At 45.1% G+C, this 24,299-nt stretch overlaps 1 protein-coding gene across 1 annotated transcript; it reads left to right on the top strand.

Moving 5' to 3' along the window:
• Positions 1–2,087: 2,087 nt before the first annotated feature.
• LOC135561310 (epidermal growth factor receptor kinase substrate 8-like protein 2) lies at positions 2,088–23,653 on the top strand. Its single transcript, XM_065002753.1, has 11 exons — positions 2,088–2,096; positions 2,763–2,912; positions 4,876–4,949; positions 5,096–5,208; positions 10,267–10,427; positions 11,011–11,164; positions 12,291–12,367; positions 19,005–19,131; positions 20,644–20,732; positions 21,516–21,590; positions 23,263–23,653. The coding sequence occupies exons 1-11, from the start codon at positions 2,088–2,090 to the stop codon at positions 23,464–23,466; spliced, it is 1,233 nt and encodes a 410-aa protein (XP_064858825.1). The 3' UTR covers positions 23,467–23,653.
• The last annotated feature ends 646 nt before the right edge of the window (positions 23,654–24,299 follow it).

Raw genomic sequence — 24,299 nt, 5'->3', positions numbered from 1 at the left:
GTAGTTATGTATGTAGTTATATGTAGTTATGTATGTAGTTATGTATGTAGTTGTATGTAGTTATATGTAGTTGTATGTAGTTGTATGTAGTTATGTATGTATAGTATATTCAGTGGTGCCCCGTCATTCTGGGCTAAATATAATATTGAGTTAAAGATAAAGTCACATACAAACATGGTATCGGTTTTGTTTTCTTAAGTAAATCATTTTCAATCCTTGTCATACGAAGAGATATATTATAGATACAAGTAAGGCAGCTCCAGAATGCAGGCGTTTCAGCTCAGTGGTTTCTGTGGTGGTGGAGAAGCCAGCAGAAAATACAGAGAGTAGGGGTTGGTCATGTTCTCTAGTTACGCCGTGATTGGCTCAGTGTTCTGTCACTCATGGGGGACACCGCGTCGCCGCAAAATCTACAGGGAGAGCTAGGCAGTTCAAGCCCTCTTGGGTGCTGCCATAGAGTTACATTAGAAGTACCCATCCAAGAAGGCTCAGGGTCATTGGCCACAGATAAAATGATGTCCCGTCATGTTATATCTACAGGTAGCTTTGATTGGACTGATCATGTCAACATCATACTTTCACAATCTTAGCTACCAGTCATCACCATGAATCACGTCGTCAATCTACTGGCAAATCCTTTTCAATCCTTGTCATATGAATAGAGATTATAGATAAAACGTATCGGTGCTCATCGGCCATTGGACATAGACATTACACAACATGTTGGAAATCGTCAATTCAACAATGAGTGGATTGTAAGGAATCAGTGGCTAACTGCAAGCGTTGCAAATGAAATCCTTGTTTTGCTTCCTCTGCCTGCTATTCGGTGGAGAGGGTGCGTGGTCCACGTCTGGGTGTTTAAGGGTCTCTTTTCCAAGCTTAAAAGGATAAACATGCACATGCAACACCATGGACCAGATAAGGTTGAATACACTGGCCATGCTGTCAATCCAGCATGACTTCTGCCCCGTTCAAAACAACAGGAAACTTGGAACTGGAAAATCTCATACTTCAGTGAGTTCAAGACAACTGGGAACTCGGAGGAAAACGAGTTCCGTCTGGGAAAATACGCTTGGAACAGTCATCCAACTCGGGAATTCCAAGTCGGGAACTCTGGCCTCTTTCTAGAGCTCTGAATTCGAAGTCGGGAACTCTGGCCTCTTTCTAGAGCTCTGAATTCCAAGTCGGGAACTCTGGCCTCTTTCTAGAGCTCTGAATTCCAAGTCGGGAACTCTGGCCTCTTTCTAGAGCTCTGAATTCCAAGTCGGGAACTCTGGCCACTTTCTAGAGCTCTGAATTAGAAGTCGGGAACTCTGGCCACTTTCTAGAGCTCTGAATTCCAAGTCGGGAACTCTGGCCTCTTTCTAGAGCTCTGAATTCCAAGTCGGGAACTCTGGCCTCTTTCTAGAGCTCTGACTTCCAAGTCGGGAACTCTGGCCTCTTTCTAGAGCTCTGACTTCCAAGTCGGGAACTCTGGCCTCTTTCTAGAGCTCTGACTTGAAGATAATGTCCCACGTAGTGCTGTAGTTGTGATAATGTCCTACGTAGTGCTGTAGTTGTGATAATGTCCTACGTAGTGCTGTAGTTGTGATAATGTCCTACGTAGTGCTGTACTTGAAGATAATGTCCTACGTAGTGCTGTACTTGTGATAATGTCCTACGTAGTGCTGTAGTTGTGATAATGTCCTACGTAGTGCTGTACTTGTGATAATGTCCTACGTAGTGCTGTACTTGTGATAATGACCTACGTAGTGCTGTAGTTGTGATAATGTCCTACGTAGTGTTGTAGTTGTGATAATGTCCTACGTAGTGCTGTACTTGTGATAATGACCTACGTAGTGCTGTAGTTGTGATAATGTCCTACGTAGTGCTGTACTTGTGATAATGTCCTACGTAGTGCTGTACTTGTGATAATGTCCTACGTAGTGCTGTAGTTGTGATAATGTCCTACGTAGTGCTGTAGTTGTGATAATGACCTACGTAGTGCTGTAGTTGTGATAATGTCCTACGTAGTGCTGTAGTTGTGATAATGACCTACGTAGTGCTGTAGTTGTGATAATGTCCTACGTAGTGCTGTACTTGTGATAATGACCTACGTAGTGCCGTACTTGTGATAATGTCCTACGTAGTGCTGTAGTTGTGATAATGTCCTACATAGTGCTGTACTTGTGCCAGTCCTAGTCTTCAGTTGTTCTGGTTATTTGATGTCACAAACATCATATTCCTGTGTTATGTGGACATGTCTTTCTGAGCCACAGATCTGTCGACCTTTAGACCTTTATGGTGAGATAACTGATGACACATTTGATATGGAATAACCTCTCTCCTTCTCCTTCCCTCCCTCTCTCTCCTTCTCCCTCTCTCTGTCTCTCGCTCTCTATCTCCTTCTCTACCTACCCCCTTCCCTCCCGCACACTTTCTCTCTCTTCTCTCCACCTCCCTCTCCTTCTCCCTCCCTCCCTTCCTCCCTCCCTCCCTCCCTCCCTCTTTCCCTCCCTCCCTCTTTCCCCCCTTCCTTCCTTCCTTCCTCACACTCTCTCTCTCTCTCTCTCTCTCTCTCTCTCTCTCTCTCTCTCTCTCTCTCTCTCTCTTCTCTCCACCTCCCTCTCCTTCTCTCTACCTCACCCCTCCCTCCCTCTCTCTCTCCTTCTCCCTCCACCTCCCTCTCTCCCTCCACCTCCTTCTCACCCCCTCCTTCTCCCTCCACCTCCCCTCACCCCCTCCCCCCCCTCCCTCTCCCTCCCTCCTCGCCACCCTCACAGGAAGAGTTGGAGAACTTCCCCCTGCCTACTATCCACCACTGCCAGACAGTGTTGAATCAGACCAGGTATCCATCCGTCCTTCTGCTGGTGTGTCAAGACACTGAACAGCACAGACCCGACATACACTTCTTCCACTGCGACGAGGTGGAGGTGGGTCACCGTTATCTCTATGCACTACAGACATTATCCAGGCTAGCGACGTAGGAAGCAAAAGTCTCCATTGAAGTCCTATAGAAAACAGAGCTAAAGTGTGACTGATTTAAAATGTTTTAATTAACAGATAATTAATATGTCGAACAATAATACATCCTCCAAGTCTTCCTTTTTTAAATTTTTAATAATTCATAATATTCTCTATTTATTTTTTATAATATTGTCTAGTCTTTTGTCTCTGTCCCCTACAGGCAGAGATGGTCCATGCAGACATCGTGTCTAGTCTTTTGTCTCTGTCCCCTACAGGCAGAGATGGTCCATGCAGACATCGTGTCTAGTCTTTTGTCTCTGTCCCTACAGGCAGAGATGGTCCATCAGACATCGTGTCTAGTCTTTTGTCTCTGTCCCCCTACAGGCAGAGATGGTCCATGCAGACATCGTGTCTAGTCTTTTGTCTCTGTCCCTACAGGCAGAGATGGTCCATGCAGACATCGTGTCTAGTCTTTTGTCTCTGTCCCCTACAGGCAGAGATGGTCCATGCAGACATCGTGTCTAGTCTTTTGTCTCTGTCCCCTACAGGCAGAGATGGTCCATGCAGACATCGTGTCTAGTCTTTTGTCTCTGTCCCCTACAGGCAGAGATGGTCCATGCAGACATCGTGTCTAGTCTTTTGTCTCTGTCCCCTACAGGCAGAGATGGTCCATGCAGACATCGTGTCACAGTCTTTTGTCTCTGTCCCCTACAGGCAGAGATGGTCCATGCAGACATCGTGTCCTAGTCTTTTGTCTCCTGTCCCCTACAGGCAGAGATGGTCCATGCAGACATCGTGTCTAGTCTTTGTCTCTGTCCCCTACAGGCAGATGGTCCATGCAGACATCGTGTCTAGTCTTTGTCTCTGTCCCCTACAGGCAGAGATGGTCCATGCAGACATCGTGTCTAGTCTTTTGTCTCTGTCCCCTACAGGCAGAGATGGTCCATAAGACATCGTGTCTAGTCTTTTGTCTCTGTCCCCTACAGGCAGAGATGGTCCATGCAGACATCGTGTCTAGTCTTTTGTCTCTGTCCCCTACAGGCAAGAGATGGTCCATGCAGACATCGTGTCTAGTCTTTTGTCTCTGTCCCCTACAGGCAGAGATGGTCCATGCAGACATCGTGTCTAGTCTTTGTCTCTGTCCCCAGCAGGCCCAGAGATGGTCCATGCAGACATCGTGTCTAGTCTTTTTGTCTCTGTCCCCTACAGGCAGAGATGGTCCATGCAGACATCGTGTCTAGTGTCTGGTCTTTTGTCTCTGTCCACAGGCAGAGATGGTCCATGCACATCGTGTCTAGTCTTTTGTCTCTGTCCCCTACAGGCAGAGATGGTCCATGCAGACATCGTGTCTGGTCTTTGTCTCTGTCCCTACAGGCAGAGATGGTCCATGCAGACATCGTGTCTAGTCTTTTGTCTCTCTGTCCCCTACAGGCAGAGATGGTCCATGCAGACATCGTGTCTAGTCTTTGTCTCTGTCCCTACAGGCAGAGATGGTCCATGCAGACATCGTGTCTAGTCTTTTGTCTCTGTCCCCTACAGGCAGAGATGGTCCATGCAGACATCGTGTCTAGTCTTTTGTCTCTGTCCCCTACAGGCAGAGATGGTCCATGTGGACATCGTGTCTAGTCTTTTGTCTCTGTCCCCTACAGGCAGAGATGGTCCATGCAGACATCGTGTCTAGTCTTTGTCTCTGTCCCCTACAGGCAGAGATGGTCCATGCAGACATCGTGTCTAGTCTTTTGTCTCTGTCCCCTACAGGCAGAGATGGTCCATGCAGACATCGTGTCCTAGTCTTTGTCTCTGTCCCCTACAGGCAGAGATGGTCCCATGCAGACATCGTGTCTAGTCTTTTTGTCTCTGTCCCCTCCAGGCAGAGATGGTCCATGCAGACATCGTGTCTAGTCTTTTGTCTCTGTCCCCTACAGGCAGATGGTCCATGCAGACATCGACAGCGCTCTGGGGGACAGCAAACATGGGAAGAAGATACGACCGCAGACCTTGAAGTAAGAACCCTCTTAAAGAGGCCTGACGTCTCTTTTAAAAACATTTTGTGTAGGGGGGCGTATAGTATAGTGATATTTCCATTCTCATGGAGGGGCCCTGATTTATAATGGGGCCCAGCTCCCCTTAACTCCTCTCCTCCTCTCAGGGTGAACCAGGAGAAGATGAAGCACCACAGAGAATCCATCATCCCCCCCTCTTCGGCCCCCAAGGGCTCGGCCCCCTCAGGCAAGGGCCGTGTGGCTGCCATGAACATGCAGGGTAAGATACACAATGATACACTCACACACTGATACACACTGATACACACTGATACACACACTGATACACACACTGATACACACACTCACACACTGATACACACACACACACTGATACACACACACACACTGATACACACACACACTCACACACTGATACACACACTGATACACACACACACTGATACACACACACACACACACACTGATGCACACACTGATACACACACACACACACACACACACTGATACACACACACACTGATACACACACACACACTGATACACACACACACACTGACACACACACACACACTGACACACACACACACACACTGATACACACACACACACACACTGATACACACACACACTGATACACACACACACTGATACACACACTCACACACTGATACACACACTGATACACACACACACACTGATACACACACTGATACACACACACACACTGATACACACACACACACTGATACACACACACACTCACACACTGATACACACACTGATACACACACACACACTGATACACTCACACACTGATACACACACACACACACTGATACACACTGATACACACACACACACTGATACACACTCACACACTGATACACACTCACACACTGATACACACTCACACACTGATACACACACACACACACACTGATACACACACACACACACTGATGCACACACTGATACACACACACACACACACTGATACACACACACACACACTGATACACACACACACACTGATACACACACACACACTGATACACACACACACACTGACACACACACACACACTGATACACACACACACACTGATACACACACACACTGATACACACACACACTGATACACACACACACTGATACACACACACACTGATACACACTGATACACACACTGATACACACACACAGTGATACACACACACATTCACACACTGATACACACTCACACTGATACACACACTGATACACACACACACTAATACACACACTGATACACACACACATACACACACACACACTGATACACACACTCACACACTGATACACATACTGATACACACACACACACTGATACACTCACACACTGATACACACACACACTGATACACACACACACTCACACACTGATACACACTCACACACTGATACACACACACACTGATACACACACACACACTGATACACACACACACACACTGATGCACACACTGATACACACACACACACACTGATACACACACACACACACTGATACACACACACACACTGATACACACACACACACACTGATACACACACACACACACTGATACACACACACACTGACACACACACACACACACTGATACACACACTGATACACACACACACACTGATACACACACACACACTGATACACTGATACACACACACTGATACACACTGATACACACACTGATACACACACACATTCACACACTGATACACACACTCACACACTGATACACACACTGATACACACACACACACTGATACACACACTGATACACACACACACACTGATACACACACACACACTGATACACACACACACACACACACTGATACAAACACACTGATACACACACACTGATACACACACACACACTGATACACACACTGATACACACACACTGATACACACACACACACTGATACACACACTGATACACACACAGACACACACTGATGCACACACTGATACACACACACTCACACACCACACACTGATACACACACACACACTGATACACACACACACTGATACACACACTGATACACACACACACACTGATACACACACACACACCACACACTGATACACACACTGATACACACACACTGATACACACACACACACACACTGATGCACACACTGATACACACACACTGATACACACACACTGATACACACACACACACTGATACACACACACACACTGACACACACACACACACTGATACACACACACACACTGATACACACACACACACTGATACACACACACACACACTGATACACACACACACACTGATACACACACACACACACTGATACACACACACACACTGACACACACACACACACTGATACACACACACACACTGATACACACACACACTGATACACACACACACTGATACACACACACACTGATACACACACACACTGATACACACACACACTGATACACACACACACTGATACACACTGATACACACACTGATACACACACACAGTGATACACACACACACATTCACACACTGATACACACACTCACACACTGATACACACACTGATACACACACACACACTAATACACACACTGATACACACACACACACTGATACACACACACACACTGATACACACACACACTCACACACTGATACACACACTGATACACACACACACACTGATACACTCACACACTGATACACACACACACACTGATACACACTGATACACACACACACACTGATACACACTCACACACTGATACACACACACACACTGATACACACACACACACACTGATACACACACACACACACTGATGCACACACTGATACACACACACACACACACTGATACACACACACACACACTGATACACACACACACACTGATACACACACACACACACTGATACACACACACACACTGACACACACACACACACTGATACACACACACACACTGATACACACACACACTGATACACACACACACACTGATACACACTGATACACACACACACTGATACACACTGATACACACACTGATACACACACACACATTCACACACTGATACACACACTCACACACTGATACACACACTGATACACACACACACACACTGATACACACACTGATACACACACACACACTGATACACACACACACACTGATACACACACACACTCACACACTGATACACACACTGATACACACACACACACTGATACACACACACACACTGATACACACACTGATACACACACACACACTGATACACACACACACACTGATACACACACTGATACACACACAGACACACACTGATGCACACACTGATACACACACACACTCACACACTGATACACACACTGATACACACACACACACTGATACACACACACACACTGATACACACACTGATACACACACACACACTGATACACACACACACTCACACACTGATACACACACTGATACACACACACACTGATACACACACACACACACACTGATGCACACACTGATACACACACACTGATACACACACACTGATACACACACACACACACTGATACACACACACACACTGACACACACACACACACTGATACACACACACACACTGATACACACACACACACTGATACACACACACACTGATACACACACTGATACACACACACACTGATACACACACACACTGATACACACACACACTGATACACACACACACTGATACACACACACACACACACACACACTGATAGATACACACACACACACTGATACACACACTGATACACACACACACACACACTGATACACACGCACACGCTGATACACACTGATACACACACACACTGATACACACTGATACACACACACACTGATACACACACACATTCACACACTGATACACACACTGATACACACACTCACACACTGATACACACACTGATACACACACACACACTGATACACACACTGATACACACACACACACTGATACACACACACACACTGATACACACACACACTCACACACTGATACACACACTGATACACACACACACACTGATACACACACACACACTGATACACACACACACACTGATACACACACACACACTGACACACACACACACTGATACACACACACACACACTGATACACACACACACACTGATACACACACACACTGATACACACACACACTGATACACACACTGATACACACACACACACACTGATACACACACACACACACACACACACTGATACACACACACACACTGATACACACACACACACTGATAGATACACACACACACTGATACACACACACACTGATACACACACACACACTGATACACACACACACACTGATACACACACTGATACACACACACTGATAGATACACACACACACACACACACACACACACTGATACACACACACACTGATACACACACACACACTGATACACACACACTGATACACACACACACACACTGATACACACACACACACTGATACACACACACACTGATACACACACACACACACACACACACTGATACACACACACTGACACACACACACACACACACACACACACACACACACACTGATACACACACACTGATACACACACACACACACACACACATACACACACACACACACATACACACACTGGTACACACACACACACACACACACACACACACTGATACACACACACACACACTGATACACACACACACACTGTCTCTGGCCCAACCCATTGGTTTCTGGGACCTTGAATGTATTCACATTCGGTGAAGGGTGTATGGTCATATCGGTATGGTCATATCAGTATGGTCATATCAGTATGGTGATATCAGTATGGTCATATCAGTATGGTCATATCAGTATGGTCATATCAGTATGGTTATATCAGTATGGTTATATCAGTATGGTCATATCAGTATGGTCATATCATGTTAGTTATATCAGTATGGTCATATCAGTATGGTTATATCAGTATGGTCATATCATGTTAGTCATATCAGTATGGTCATATCATGTTAGTTATATCAGTATGGTTCCTCCTCCCCCTCCCCCCCCTCCTCCCTCTCTGCAGATGACTTCGTCAACCATTTTGAAAAGAAGGTCGACGACATCCGATCCTCGTTTGCTAAGTCAAACGACACCGCTGGTTCTGCTCACACTGCCCTACCCTGTGCTCTGACCTCTTTCTCCCCTCTCTCTCCAGATGAAATCTCGCGTCTTGTGACGGACGGCCGCCCAACAACCTGCCCGCTTGACCCTATTCCCTCCTCTCTTCTCCAGACCATTTCCGGAGACCTTCTCCCTTACCTCACCTCGCTCATCAACTCATCCCTGACCGCTGACTACGTCCCTTCTGTCTTCAAGAGAGCGAGTTGCACCTTCTGAAAAAACCTACACTCGATCCCTCCGATGTCAACAACTACAGACCAGTATCCCTTCTTTCTTTTCTCTCCAAAACTCTTGAACGTGCCGTCCTTGGCCAGCTCTCCCGCTATCTCTCTCAGAATGACCTTCTTGATCCAAATCAGTCAGGTTTCAAGACTAGTCATTCAACTGAGACTGCTCTTCTCTGTATCACGGAGGCCCTCCGCACTGCTAAAGCTAACTCTCTCTCCTCTGCTCTCATCCTTCTAGACCTATCGGCTGCCTTCGACACTGTGAACCATCAGATCCTCCTCTCCACCCTCTCCGAGTTGGGCATCTCCGGCGCGGCCCACGCTTGGATTGCGTCCTACCTGACAGGTCGCTCCTACCAGGTGGCGTGGCGAGAATCTGTCTCCTCACCACGCGCTCTCACCACTGGCGTCCCCCAGGGCTCTGTTCTAGGCCCTCTCCTATTCTCGCTATACACCAAGTCACTTGGCTCTGTCATAACCTCACATGGTCTCTCCTATCATTGCTATGCAGACGACACACAATTAATCTTCTCCTTTCCCCCTTCTGATGACCAGGTGGCGAATCGCATCTCTGCATGTCTGGCAGACATATCAGTGTGGATGACGGATCACCACCTCAAGCTGAACCTCGGCAAGACGGAGCTGCTCTTCCTCCCGGGGAAGGACTGTCGTTCTCAACTAACATCAAGGCGGTGGCCCGTTCTTGTAGGTTCATGCTCTACAACATCCGCAGAGTACGACCCTGCCTCACACAGGAAGCAGCGCAGGTCCTAATCCAGGCACTTGTCATCTCCCGTCTGGATTACTGCACCGCTGTTGGCTGGGCTCCTGCCTGTGCCATTAAACCCCTACAACTCATCCAGAACGCCGCAGCCCGTCTGGTGTTCAACCTTCCCCAAGTTCTCTCACGTCACCCCCGCTCCTCCGCTCTCTCCACTGGCTTCCAGTTGAAGCTCCTCGCATCCGCTACAAGACCGTGGTGCTTGCCCTACGGAGCTGTGAGGGGAACGGCACCCTCAGTACCTCCAGGCTCTGATCAGGCCCTACACCCAAACAAGGGCACTGCGTTCATCCACCTCTGGCCTGCTCGCCTCCCTACCACTGGAGGAAGTACAGTTCCCGCGCAGCCCAGTCAAAACTGTTCGCTCTCTGGCCCTCAATGGTGGAACAAACTCCCCTCACGACGCCAGGACAGCGGAGTCAATCACCACCTTCCGGAGACACCTGAAACCCCACCTCTTTCAGGAATACCTAGGATAGGATAAAGTAATCCTTCTCACCCCCCCCCTTAAAATATTTAGATGCACTATTGTAAAGTGGCTGTTCCACTGGATGTCTTAAGGTGAACGCACCAATTTGTAAGTCGCTCTGGATAAGAGCGTCTGCTAAATGACTTAAATGTAAATGTAAATGTCATATCATGTTAGTTATATCAGTATGGTCATATCAGTATGGTGATATCAGTATGGTCATATCAGTATGGTCATATCAGTATGGTCATATCAGTATGGTGATATCAGTATGGTCATATCAGTATGGTCATATCAGTATGGTCATATCATGTTAGTCATATCATGTTAGTCATATCAGTATGGTCATATCACACACACACACACACACACACACACACACACACGCTGACACACACACACACGCTGACACACACACACACGCTGACACACACACACACTGACACACACACACACGCTGACACACACACACACACTGACACACACACACACGCTGACACACACACACACACTGATACTCACACACACACACACACACAAAACAACGTCAACAACAACAATAACTGTTATCATTATTTCAGATGTGGAGAGGCGAGGTTCGGCCCAGCAGGACCCAGAGTCCCATGAGAAGCTGGCTCAGCGCATTGAGAAGGACGTGGTGAGTTACACTCTTATTTATGAAATACTTATATAATACTATAATTAATACTATTAATTGATTGGATTTATAATGCTTTTTCATGATGCTAAAAGCGCTTTACAAGATTTTAAACAAGATTTAAAACAAGATTTTAAACTAGATTTTAAACAAGATGGAAAACAAGATGGAAAACAAGATGGCCGCCCTCTTTCTAGCTCCTATCCAACTTTGTAGTTTTTTTTGCTTTTTAAATTTTTTGTTATTTCTTACATTATTTTCCCTGACTTGGATCCTTTGTTTAGACACTCTGATGACCATTCATCCCTGGTGCTACACCAACAGTATCACTACTTGCACATCATCATCTGTTCATCTATCACTCCAGTGTTAATTTGCTAAATTGTAATTACTCCGCTACTGTGGCCTATTTATTGCCTTACCTCCTCACGCCATTTGCACACACTGTATATAGACTTTTTTTTCGATTGTGTTATTGACTGTACGCTTGTTTATTCCATGTGTAACTCTGTGTAGTTGTTTTGTGTCGCACTGCTTTGCTTTATCTTGGCCAGATCGCAGTTGTAAATGTGAACTTGTTCTCAACTAGCTTATCTGGTTAAATAAAGGTGTTCTCAACTAGCTTATCTGGTTAAATAAAGGTGAAATAAACAATAAATAAATCAAAGTCGCCGGAGAAGAGGAAGGAGAAGTGGAGTCGGACTCAGGAGGCGAGCAAACCATCCACCGCTTCTGAGTTTATTACACATTAACGCTCAGTCCCTGAGTAAGTGAGCTCAGGGCGAGGATCTCCTTCCAGAGAGACGTCAGGGGACTGTAACATACTCTGTTTCAAGGAATCATGGCTCTCACCGGATATATTGTCTCCGTCCATATAGCCAGCGGGGTTCTCCAGGACAAACCTAATATGGAGGAGTATGTCTCATGATTGTGGCAGGAACTCAAGACATTTTTTGTCTCCCGATCTGGAATACTTCACCATCAAATGCTGACCGCAGAAAATTTGCTGACCGCATTACCTCCCCCAGAAAATTTGCTGACCGCATTACCTCCCCCCCAAAAATTTGCTGACCGCATTACCTCCCCCAGAAAATTTGCTGGCCGCATTACCCCCCCCAGAAAATTTGCTGACCGCATTACCTCCCCCAGGAAATTTGCTGGCCGCATTACCTCCCCCAGATAATTTGCTGACCGCATTACCTCCCCCAGAAAATTTGCTGACCGCATGACCTCCCCCAGATAATTTGCTGACCGCCTTACCTCCCCCAGAAAATTTGCTGACCGCCTTACCTCCCCCAGAAAATTTGCTGACCGCATTACCTCCCCCAGAAAATTTGCTTCATTTATTTTCAGTGTCGTGTATATTCCTCCCAAAGCCGACGGCTCCCAAGGAACTACACTGAAAGCGCATATTCTGAGACCGCATTTTCATTCTGGCTGGGAAAGTTAATAAAGGAAATCTAAGGAAAACGCTACTTGTGCAACACGCAAGGAGAACACTCTTGACCATTGTTACCCTCCCTTCAGTGACAGCAACAAGGCCCTCCCCCATCCTCCCATTGGGAAATCAGACCACACCTCCATCCTGCTACTCCCCACCTATAGGCAGAAACTTAAGCAAGAAGCACCCATGGTAAGGACTGTAAAAACGTTGGCGTGACACATCAGAATCCACACTTAAAGAATGTTTTGTTCACGCGGACTGGGAAATGTTCGGGTCGCCTCTGGGAGTAGTATCAACATATACACTGAGTCGTTGACTGAGTTCATCAGGAAGTGTATAGAGGATGTTGTTCCTACTGTGATGATTAAAACGTAAAAAAACGTAAAAGCAAACGACCACGGTATGGTGGGAACATGGACGTGCACAAACAGACCAGCAATGACCCAGAATGCTGTTCATCGACTACAGCTCAGCCTTCAACACCATATATTACCCTCCAGGCTCATCACTAAGCCCTGCGTCTGAACCCTATGACCCTGCGTCTGAACCGTGCCCTGTGCACCTGGGTCCTGAACTTCCTGATGGGCCGCCCCCGGGTGGTGAAGATGAATTGGTCAAGGTGAAAGGTACACTGATCATCAACACCGGAGCCCCACAAGGGTGCGTGCTCAGCCCCATCCTGTACTCCCTGTTCACCCGTGACTGCGTGGCCACACACACACACATGTCTCCAACTGAATCCAATTAAAGTTTATTGACGACACATCACTGGAAGGCCTGATTACCCTAACAACGTCAAAACAGCCTACAACGAGGAGGAGGTTAGAACCTTGGTTCCAAGGAAAATAATAATATCTCCGCACAACGTCAACAAAACAAAACTAAGAAGTTGATCGTGGACTACAGCAGACAGCCCACCCCCATCCACATCAACAGAGTTGCAGTATACTGTATTCTAGTCATGGTTCATCCTATATAACTACTACTGTCCACTTCATATGTATATACTGTATTCTAGTCAAGGCCTGTCCTATATAACTACTACTGTCCACTTCATATGTACAGTATATACTGTATTCTGGTCAAGGTCTATCCTATTTCACTACTACTGTCCACTTCATATGTATATACTGTATTCTAGTCAAGGCCTGTCCTATTTAACTACTACTGTCCACTTCATATGTACAGTATATACTGTATTCTAGTCAAGGTCTATCCTATTTCACTACTACTGTCCACTTCATATGTATATACTGTATTCTAGTCATGGTTCATCCTATATAACTACTACTGTCCACTTCATATGTACAGTATATACTGTATTCTGGTCAAGGTCTATCCTATTTAACTACTACTGTCCACTTCATATGTATATACTGTATTCTAGTCAAGGCCTGTCCTATATAACTACTACTGTCCACTTCATATGTACAGTATATACTGTATTCTAGTCAAGGTCTATCCTATTTCACTACTACTGTCCACTTCATATGTATATACTGTATTCTAGTCATGGTTCATCCTATATAACTACTACTGTCCACTTCATATGTACAGTATATACTGTAATCTGGTCAAGGTCTATCCTATTTCACTACTACTGTCCACTTCATATGTATATACTGTATTCTGGTCAAGGTCTATCCTATTTCACTACTACTGTCCACTTCATATGTATATACTGTATTCTGGTCAAGGTCTATCCTATTTCACTACTACTGTCCACTTCATATGTATATACTGTATTCTAGTCAAGGCCTGTCCTATATAACTACTACTGTCCACTTCATATGTACAGTATATACTGTATTCTGGTCAAGGTCTATCCTATTTCACTACTACTGTCCACTTCATATGTATATACTGTATTCTGGTCAAGGTCTATCCTATTTCACTACTACTGTCCACTTCATATGTATATACTGTATTCTGGTCAAGGTCTATCCTATTTCACTACTACTGTCCACTTCATATGTATATACTGTATTCTGGTCAAGGTCTATCCTATTTCACTACTACTGTCCACTTCATATGTATATACTGTATTCTGGTCAAGGTCTATCCTATTTCACTACTACTGTCCACTTCATATGTATATACTGTATTCTGGTCAAGGTCTATCCTATTTCACTACTACTGTCCACTTCATATGTATATACTGTATTCTGGTCAAGGTCTATCCTATTTCACTACTACTGTCCACTTCATATGTATATACTGTATTCTGGTCAAGGTCTATCCTATTTCACTACTACTGTCCACTTCATATGTATATACTGTATTCTGGTCAAGGTCTATCCTATATAACTACTACTGTCCACTTCATATGTATATACTGTATTCTGGTCAAGGTCTATCCTATTTCACTACTACTGTCCACTTCATATGTATATACTGTATTCTGGTCAAGGTCTATCCTATTTCACTACTACTGTCCACTTCATATGTATATACTGTATTCTGGTCAAGGTCTATCCTATTTCACTACTACTGTCCACTTCATATGTATATACTGTATTCTGGTCAAGGTCTATCCTATTTCACTACTACTGTCCACTTCATATGTATATACTGTATTCTGGTCAAGGTCTATCCTATTTCACTACTACTGTCCACTTCATATGTATATACTGTATTCTAGTCAAGGCCTGTCCTATATAACTACTACTGTCCACTTCATATGTATATACTGTATTCTAGTCAAGGCCTGTCCTATATAACTACTACTGTCCACTTCATATGTATATACTGTATTCTGGTCAAGGCCTGTCCTATTTAACTACTACTGTCCACTTCATATGTATATACTGTATTCTAGTCAAGGCCTGTCCTATATAACTACTACTGTCCACTTCATATGTATATACTGTATTCTGGTCAAGGTCTATCCTATTTCACTACTACTGTCCACTTCATATGTATATACTGTATTCTTGTCAAGGTCTATCCTATTTCACTACTACTGTCCACTTCATATGTATATACTGTATTCTAGTCAAGGCCTGTCCTATATAACTACTACTGTCCACTTCATATGTATATACTGTATTCTGGTCAAGGTCTATCCTATTTCACTACTACTGTCCACTTCATATGTATATACTGTATTCTTGTCAAGGTCTATCCTATTTCACTACTACTGTCCACTTCATATGTATATACTGTATTCTTGTCAAGGCCTGTCCTATATAACTACTACTGTCCACTTCATATGTATATACTGTATTCTAGTCAAGGCCTGTCCTATATAACTACTACTGTCCACTTCATATGTATATACTGTATTCTAGTCAAGGCCTGTCCTATTTCACTACTACTGTCCACTTCATATGTATATACTGTATTCTAGTCAAGGCCTGTCCTATTTAACTACTACTGTCCACTTCATATGTATATACTGTATTCTAGTCAAGGTCTATCCTATTTCACTACTACTGTCCACTTCATATGTATATACTGTATTCTAGTCAAGGCCTGTCCTATTTAACTACTACTGTCCACTTCATATGTATATACTGTATTCTAGTCAAGGCCTGTCCTATTTCACTACTACTGTCCACTTCATATGTATATACTGTATTCTGGTCAAGGTCTATCCTATTTCACTACTACTGTCCACTTCATATGTATATACTGTATTCTGGTCAAGGTCTATCCTATTTAACTACTACTGTCCACTTCATATGTATATACTGTATTCTGGTCAAGGTCTATCCTATATAACTACTACTGTCCACTTCATATGTATATACTGTATTCTGGTCAAGGCCTGTCCTATATAACTACTACTGTCCACTTCATATGTATATACTGTATTCTAGTCAAGGCCTGTCCTATTTAACTACTACTGTCCACTTCATATGTATATACTGTATTCTAGTCAAGTCCTGTCCTATATAACTACTACTGTCCACTTCATATGTATATACTGTATTCTAGTCAAGGCCTGTCCTATATAACTACTACTGTCCACTTCATATGTATATACTGTATTCTAGTCAAGGCCTGTCCTATTTAACTACTACTGTCCACTTCATATGTATATACTGTATTCTAGTCAAGGCCTGTCCTATATAACTACTACTGTCCACTTCATATGTACAGTATATACTGTATTCTGGTCAAGGTCTATCCTATTTAACTACTACTGTCCACTTCATATGTATATACTGTATTCTGGTCAAGGTCTATCCTATTTAACTACTACTGTCCACTTCATATGTATATACTGTATTCTAGTCAAGGCCTGTCCTATTTAACTACTACTGTCCACTTCATATGTACAGTATATACTGTATTCTGGTCAAGGTCTATCCTATTTAACTACTACTGTCCACTTCATATGTATATACTGTATTCTAGTCAAGGCCTGTCCTATTTAACTACTACTGTCCACTTCATATGTATATACTGTATTCTAGTCAAGGCCTGTCCTATATAACTACTACTGTCCACTTCATATGTACAGTATATACTGTATTCTGGTCAAGGTCTATCCTATTTCACTACTACTGTCCACTTCATATGTATATACTGTATTCTAGTCAAGGCCTGTCCTATATAACTACTACTGTCCACTTCATATGTATATACTGTATTCTAGTCAAGGCCTGTCCTATATAACTACTACTGTCCACTTCATATGTATATACTGTATTCTAGTCAAGGCCTGTCCTATATAACTACTACTGTCCACTTCATATGTATATACTGTATTCTAGTCAAGGCCTGTCCTATATAACTACTACTGTCCACTTCATATGTATATACTGTATTCTTGTTTAGTTTTTTTACTTTTAGGTTGCGTATATTGTTATTGTATTGCTAGATATTTAATGGACTGTTGGAGCTTAGCAACATAAGCATTTCTCTGCGCCTGCGATAACATGTGGAACACCAACCAATAAACTTTGATTTGATTTGACATTACACCACCCGTTCCACTTTTGTCTTTCTCTCTCTCTCTCATCCCTCCCTCTCTCTCTCTCACCCTCTCTCTCTCTCTCATCCCTCCCCCTCTCTCTCTCACCCTCTCTCTCTCTCTCACCCCTCTCTCTCATCCCTCTTGTCTCTCTCTCTCTCATCCCTCTCTCTCATCCCTCTCGTCCCCATTTCTCTCTCTCTCTCATCCCTCTCCCTCATCCCTCTCTCTCATCCCTCTCGTCTCTCTCTCTCCCTGTGTTTCCCTGACAGCAAATCCTGAACTGTTCCCTGGATGACATAGAGTTCTTTGTGGCTCGGCTGCAGAAGGCTGCGGAGGCGTTCTCTCAGCTCAACCAGCGCAACAAGAGTAAGAAGATGAAGAAGAAAGGCCCAGCAGGTCTGTCTCTTCTTCTGGTCACGTGACAATTATGACACATATTGTCCACTGATACTTTCTATGTTCTCTTGTATCTTCTTATATATATCTTCTTATATATATATATATATATCTTCTTATATATATATATATATATATATATATATATATATATATATATATATATATATGTATATATATATATGTATATATATATATATATATATATATATGTATATATATATATTACACACACAACAGTATGTGGACACCCCTTCAAATGAGTGGATTCGTCTGTTACAATGACATTCTAGATGATTCTGTGCTTCCAACTTTTTTGAGTTCCTGTATCAGCATGACAATGCCACCGTGCACAAAGAGAGGTCCTTACAGCCAGACCCCATACCCTTATATCCATACAGAGGGTCTGTCTGTATGTCTGTCTGTCTGTCTGTCTCTGTCTGTCTGTCTGTCTCTGTCTGTCTGTCGCTCTCGGTCTGTCTGTCGCTCTGTCGCTCTCGGTCTGTCTGTCGCTCTGTCACTCTCGGTCTGTCTCTGTCTGTCTCTGTCTGTCTGTCTGTCTCTCTCTCTCCATCTTTCTCTCTCTGTCTCTCTCGGTCTGTCTGTCTGTCTGTCTCTTTGTCTTTCTCTCTCGGTCTGTCTGTCTGTCTGTCTGTCTGTCTGTCTGTCTGTCTGTCTGTCTGTCTGTCTGTCTGTCTCGGTCTGTCGCTCTCGGTCTGTCTGTCGCTCTGTCGCTCTCGGTCTGTCTGTCTGTCTGTCTCTCTGTCTTTCTCACTCTGTCTCTCTCGGTCTGTCTCTGTCTGTCTGTCTGTCTGTCTGTCTGTCTGTCTGTCTGTCTGTCTCTCGCCATCTTTCTCTCTCTGTCTCTCTCGGTCTGTCTGTCTGTCTGTCTCTCTTTGTCTTTCTCTCTCTGTCTCTCTCGGTCTGTCTGTCTGTCTGTCTGTCTGTCTGTCTGTCTCTCTCCATCTTTCTCTCTCTGTCTCTCTCGGTCTGTCTGTCTGTCTGTCTCTCTTTGTCTTTCTCTCTCTGTCTCTCTCGGTCTGTCTGTCTGTCTGTCTGTCTGTCTGTCTGTCTGTCTGTCTGTCTCTCTCCATCTTTCTCTCTCTGTCTCTCTCGGTCTGTCTGTCTGTCTGTCTCTCTTTGTCTTTCTCTCTCTGTCTCTCTCGGTCTGTCTGTCTGTCTGTCTGTCTGTCTGTCTGTCTGTCTCTCTCCATCTTTCTCTCTCTGTCTCTCTCTCAGTTCAACTAAGGGCTTTATTGGGATGGGAAACGTATGTTTAAAATGCCAAAGCAAGTGAAATAGATAATAAACAAAAGCTAAATAAACAATAAAAACTGAACGGTAAACATTACACTCACAACAGTTCCAAAGTAACAAAGATATTTAAAATGTCATATTGTGTCTGTATACAGTGTTGCAACGATGTACAAATAGTTAAAGTAAAATTAACCTCTCTCTCTCTCTCTCTCTCTCTCTCTCTCTCTCTCTGTTTGTCTGTGTGCTTGTTGACAGAGGGAATGCTGACCCTGAGAGCTAGGCCCCCCTCTGAGGCAGAGTTCATTGATAGCCTACAGAAACTTAAGCTGGCTTTCAACCTACTGGTGAGTTGAGTTCCCCCTATACACTGCACCTCAGTACTATACCAGGGGCACCTCAGTACTATACCAGGGGCACCACAGTACTATACCAGGGGCACCACAGTACTATACCAGGGGCACCTCATTACTCTACCAGGGGCACCTCATTACTATACCAGGGGCACCTCATTACTATACCAGGGCACCTCATTACTATACCAGGGCACCTCATTACTATACCAGGGGCACCTCATTACTATACCAGGGGCACCTCATTACTACACCAGGGGCACCTCATTACTACACCAGGGGTACCTCATTACTATACTAGGGCACCTCATTACTATACCAAGGGCACCTCATTACTATACCAGGGCACCTCATTACTATACCAGGGGCACCTCATTACTATACCAGGGGCACCTCATTACTACACCAGGGGCACCTCATTACTATACAGGGCACCTCATTACTATACCAGGGCACCTCATTACTATACCAGGGGCACCTCATTACTATACCAGGGGCACCTCATTACTATACCAGGGCACCTCATTACTACACCAGGGGCACCTCATTACTCTACCAGGGGCACCTCAGTACTCTACCAGGGCACCTCAGTATCTCTAGGGCCCGTTCAGAAGGACACAACGTTGTGGAATGTTCAGAATGTTCAGATAGAAATATATATTGTAGAACAAACAGTAATCCCATCGGCTCTATCGATGACATCGATAACGTTCCAAAATGGTAGCCTACAGAGCTGTGGTCAACTGTGTCTACAGTATGTCCACTCTGCCCCTGCAGGCCAAACTGAAGAAACACATCCAGAACCCCAGCGCTTCTGAACTGGTGCACTTCCTCTTCGGCCCCCTGGACCTGGTAAGAACGTGACTGACACACACACACACACACAAACGCTCCTAACCCTTGAATGATAGTAACCAGAGCAACACACACAATCCCTCCATGGCACTAACCAGACCAGAGCAACACACACACACACACACACACAATCCTTCCATGACACTAACCAGACCAGGGCAACGCATACACACACACACACACACACACACACAATCCTTCCATGGCAGTAACCAGACCAGGGCAACGCATACACACACACACACACACACACACACACACACACACACACACACACACACAATCCTTCCATGGCACTAACCAGACCAGGGCAACGCATACATACACACACAATCCTTCCATGGCAGTAACCAGAACAGGGCAAAGCATACACACACACACACACACACACACACACACAATCCTTCCATGGCAGTAACCAGACCAGGGCAACGCATACACACACACACACACACAATCCTTCCATGGCACTAACCAGACCAGGGCAACGCATACATACACACACAATCCTTCCATGGCAGTAACCAGACCAGAGCAACACACACACACACACAATCCTTCCATGGCACTAACCAGACCAGGGCAAAGCATACACACACACACACACACACACACACACACACAATCCTTCCATGGCAGTAACCAGACCAGGGCAACGCATACACACACACACAATCCTTCCATGGCAGTAACCAGACCAGAGTAACACACACACCCTCCCAACCCTGGAATGATACTAACCAGACCAGAATAGTGTGGTTTCACTCAGCTACATAATGATTAATAAGCATAGTGTAGGACAGATTTACCTTTCCTCTCTCATTCATCCAACAACGCTGTCCTGGATACGGCCCTGGATACTGTCCTGGATACTGTCCTGGATACTGTCCTGGTTACTGTCCTGGATACGGTCCTGGATACTGTCCTGGTTACTGTCCTGGTTACGGCCCTGGATACTGTCCTGGATACGGCCCTGGATACGGTCCTGGATACTGTCCTGGTTACTGTCCTGGATGCGGTCCTGGATACGACCCTGTTTACTGTCCTGGATACGACCCTGGATACGGTCCTGGATACGGCCCTGATTACTGTCCTGGATACGGCCCTGGATACGGTCCTGGATACTGTCCTGGTTACTGTCCTGGATACGGTCCTGGATACGACCCTGGTTACTGTCCTGGATACGACCCTGGATACGGCCCTGGTTACTGTCCTGGATACGGCCCTAGATACGGTCCTGGATACTGTCCTGGTTACTGTCCTGGATACGGTCCTGGATACGACCCTGGTTACTGTCCTGGATACGACCCTGGATACGGTCCTGGATACGGCCCTGGTTACGGCCCTGGATACGGCCCTGAATACGGCCCTGGATACGGTCCTGGATACGGTCCTGGATACGGCCCTGGTTACTGTCCTGGATACTGTCCTGGATACGGCCCTATGATAGATGAGAGGATTGGATTGGTGTAACCACAATACCTCCTGATGGTGAAATTGTAGCAGATGTGCTTCCACCTTAGGTTGAAGGGTTAAGGGTGGTTAAAGATGTTCAGAGGGTGTTTGTGCTCCAGTCCTGTGGTAGTGTAGAGCTGCCCTGCTCTGTGGTCTCTCCTCACCTGTCTGTAGCCTGTACAGGTAGATGTGACCTCTAACCTTTGACCTCTAGGTGCTCCAGTCCTGTGGTAGCGTAGAGCTGCTCCCGCTCTGTGGTCTCCCTCACTTATCCAGAGATGCAGTAGACTTCCTGAGGGGTCATCTGTCACCTAAAGAAATGACCATCTTTGAACTGCTGGGAGATGGGTGGACAAGACCTAGGTACTGGAGAGTGTGTGTGTGTGTGTGTGTGTGTGTGTGGTTGCACATGTGCTGATAGAGGTAGATGCGTGAAGGGGTAAGGTAACTAGACTATACGATAAACAGGGTAGCAGCAGCCTGTATGTGAGTGGATGTGTGTAGAGTCAGTATAAATGTATGTGCATATTATGTGTGAGTGAACAGATGGTGGAATGAGTGTGTGTGAGTGTGTAGGGCCGTGTGAGTGTGTGTGGCCCTGTGAGTGTGTGTGGCCCTGTGAGTGTGTGTGGCCCTGTGAGTGTGTAGGGCCCTGTGAGTGTGTAGGGCCCTGTGAGTGTGTAGGGCCCTGTGAGTGTGTAGGGCCCTGTGAGTGTGTAGGACCCTGTGAGTGTGTAGGGCCCTGTGAGTGTGTGTGTGTAGGGCCCTGTGAGTGTGTAGGGCCCTGTGAGTTTGTGTGTGAGTGTGTAGGGCCCTGTGAGTGTGTTGGGCCCTGTGAGTGTGTGTGGCCCTGTGAGTGTGTGTGGCCCTGTGAGTGTGTGTGGCCCTGTGAGTGTGTGTGGCCCTGTGAGTGTATGTGTGTGTGAGTGTGCATAGATACTGCAAAAATCTGAATAAAAGATCAATATGATACAAGGTTAACTCAGATAGCCCGTGTCCCTGTTGGTAAACATCAGATGTGTCCATCTGAAATCAGAATTTAAGGTCAGTAATAACCTCTACATTTATAGATGGGAGTGATTTGTTATGCTATTATCCCATTGATAACATGTTATCTAAAACCTGCTGTTTAATTTATCTGTATGTACACGTTGTTATAAGCCTTTATAATGTCTGATAGGGCTTGTCATATGTCCAGGGATGGAGTGATGAACTCTGATTGTCGGTCGGGGTGAAATAAATGTGGTAAAC

The sequence above is a fragment of the Oncorhynchus nerka genome, linkage group LG17 (assembly GCF_034236695.1).
Source record: "Oncorhynchus nerka isolate Pitt River linkage group LG17, Oner_Uvic_2.0, whole genome shotgun sequence".
Taxonomy (NCBI): domain Eukaryota; kingdom Metazoa; phylum Chordata; class Actinopteri; order Salmoniformes; family Salmonidae; genus Oncorhynchus; species Oncorhynchus nerka.
Note: the sequence above shows the minus strand (reverse complement) of the source record. Positions and strands in the feature narration are given on the sequence as shown.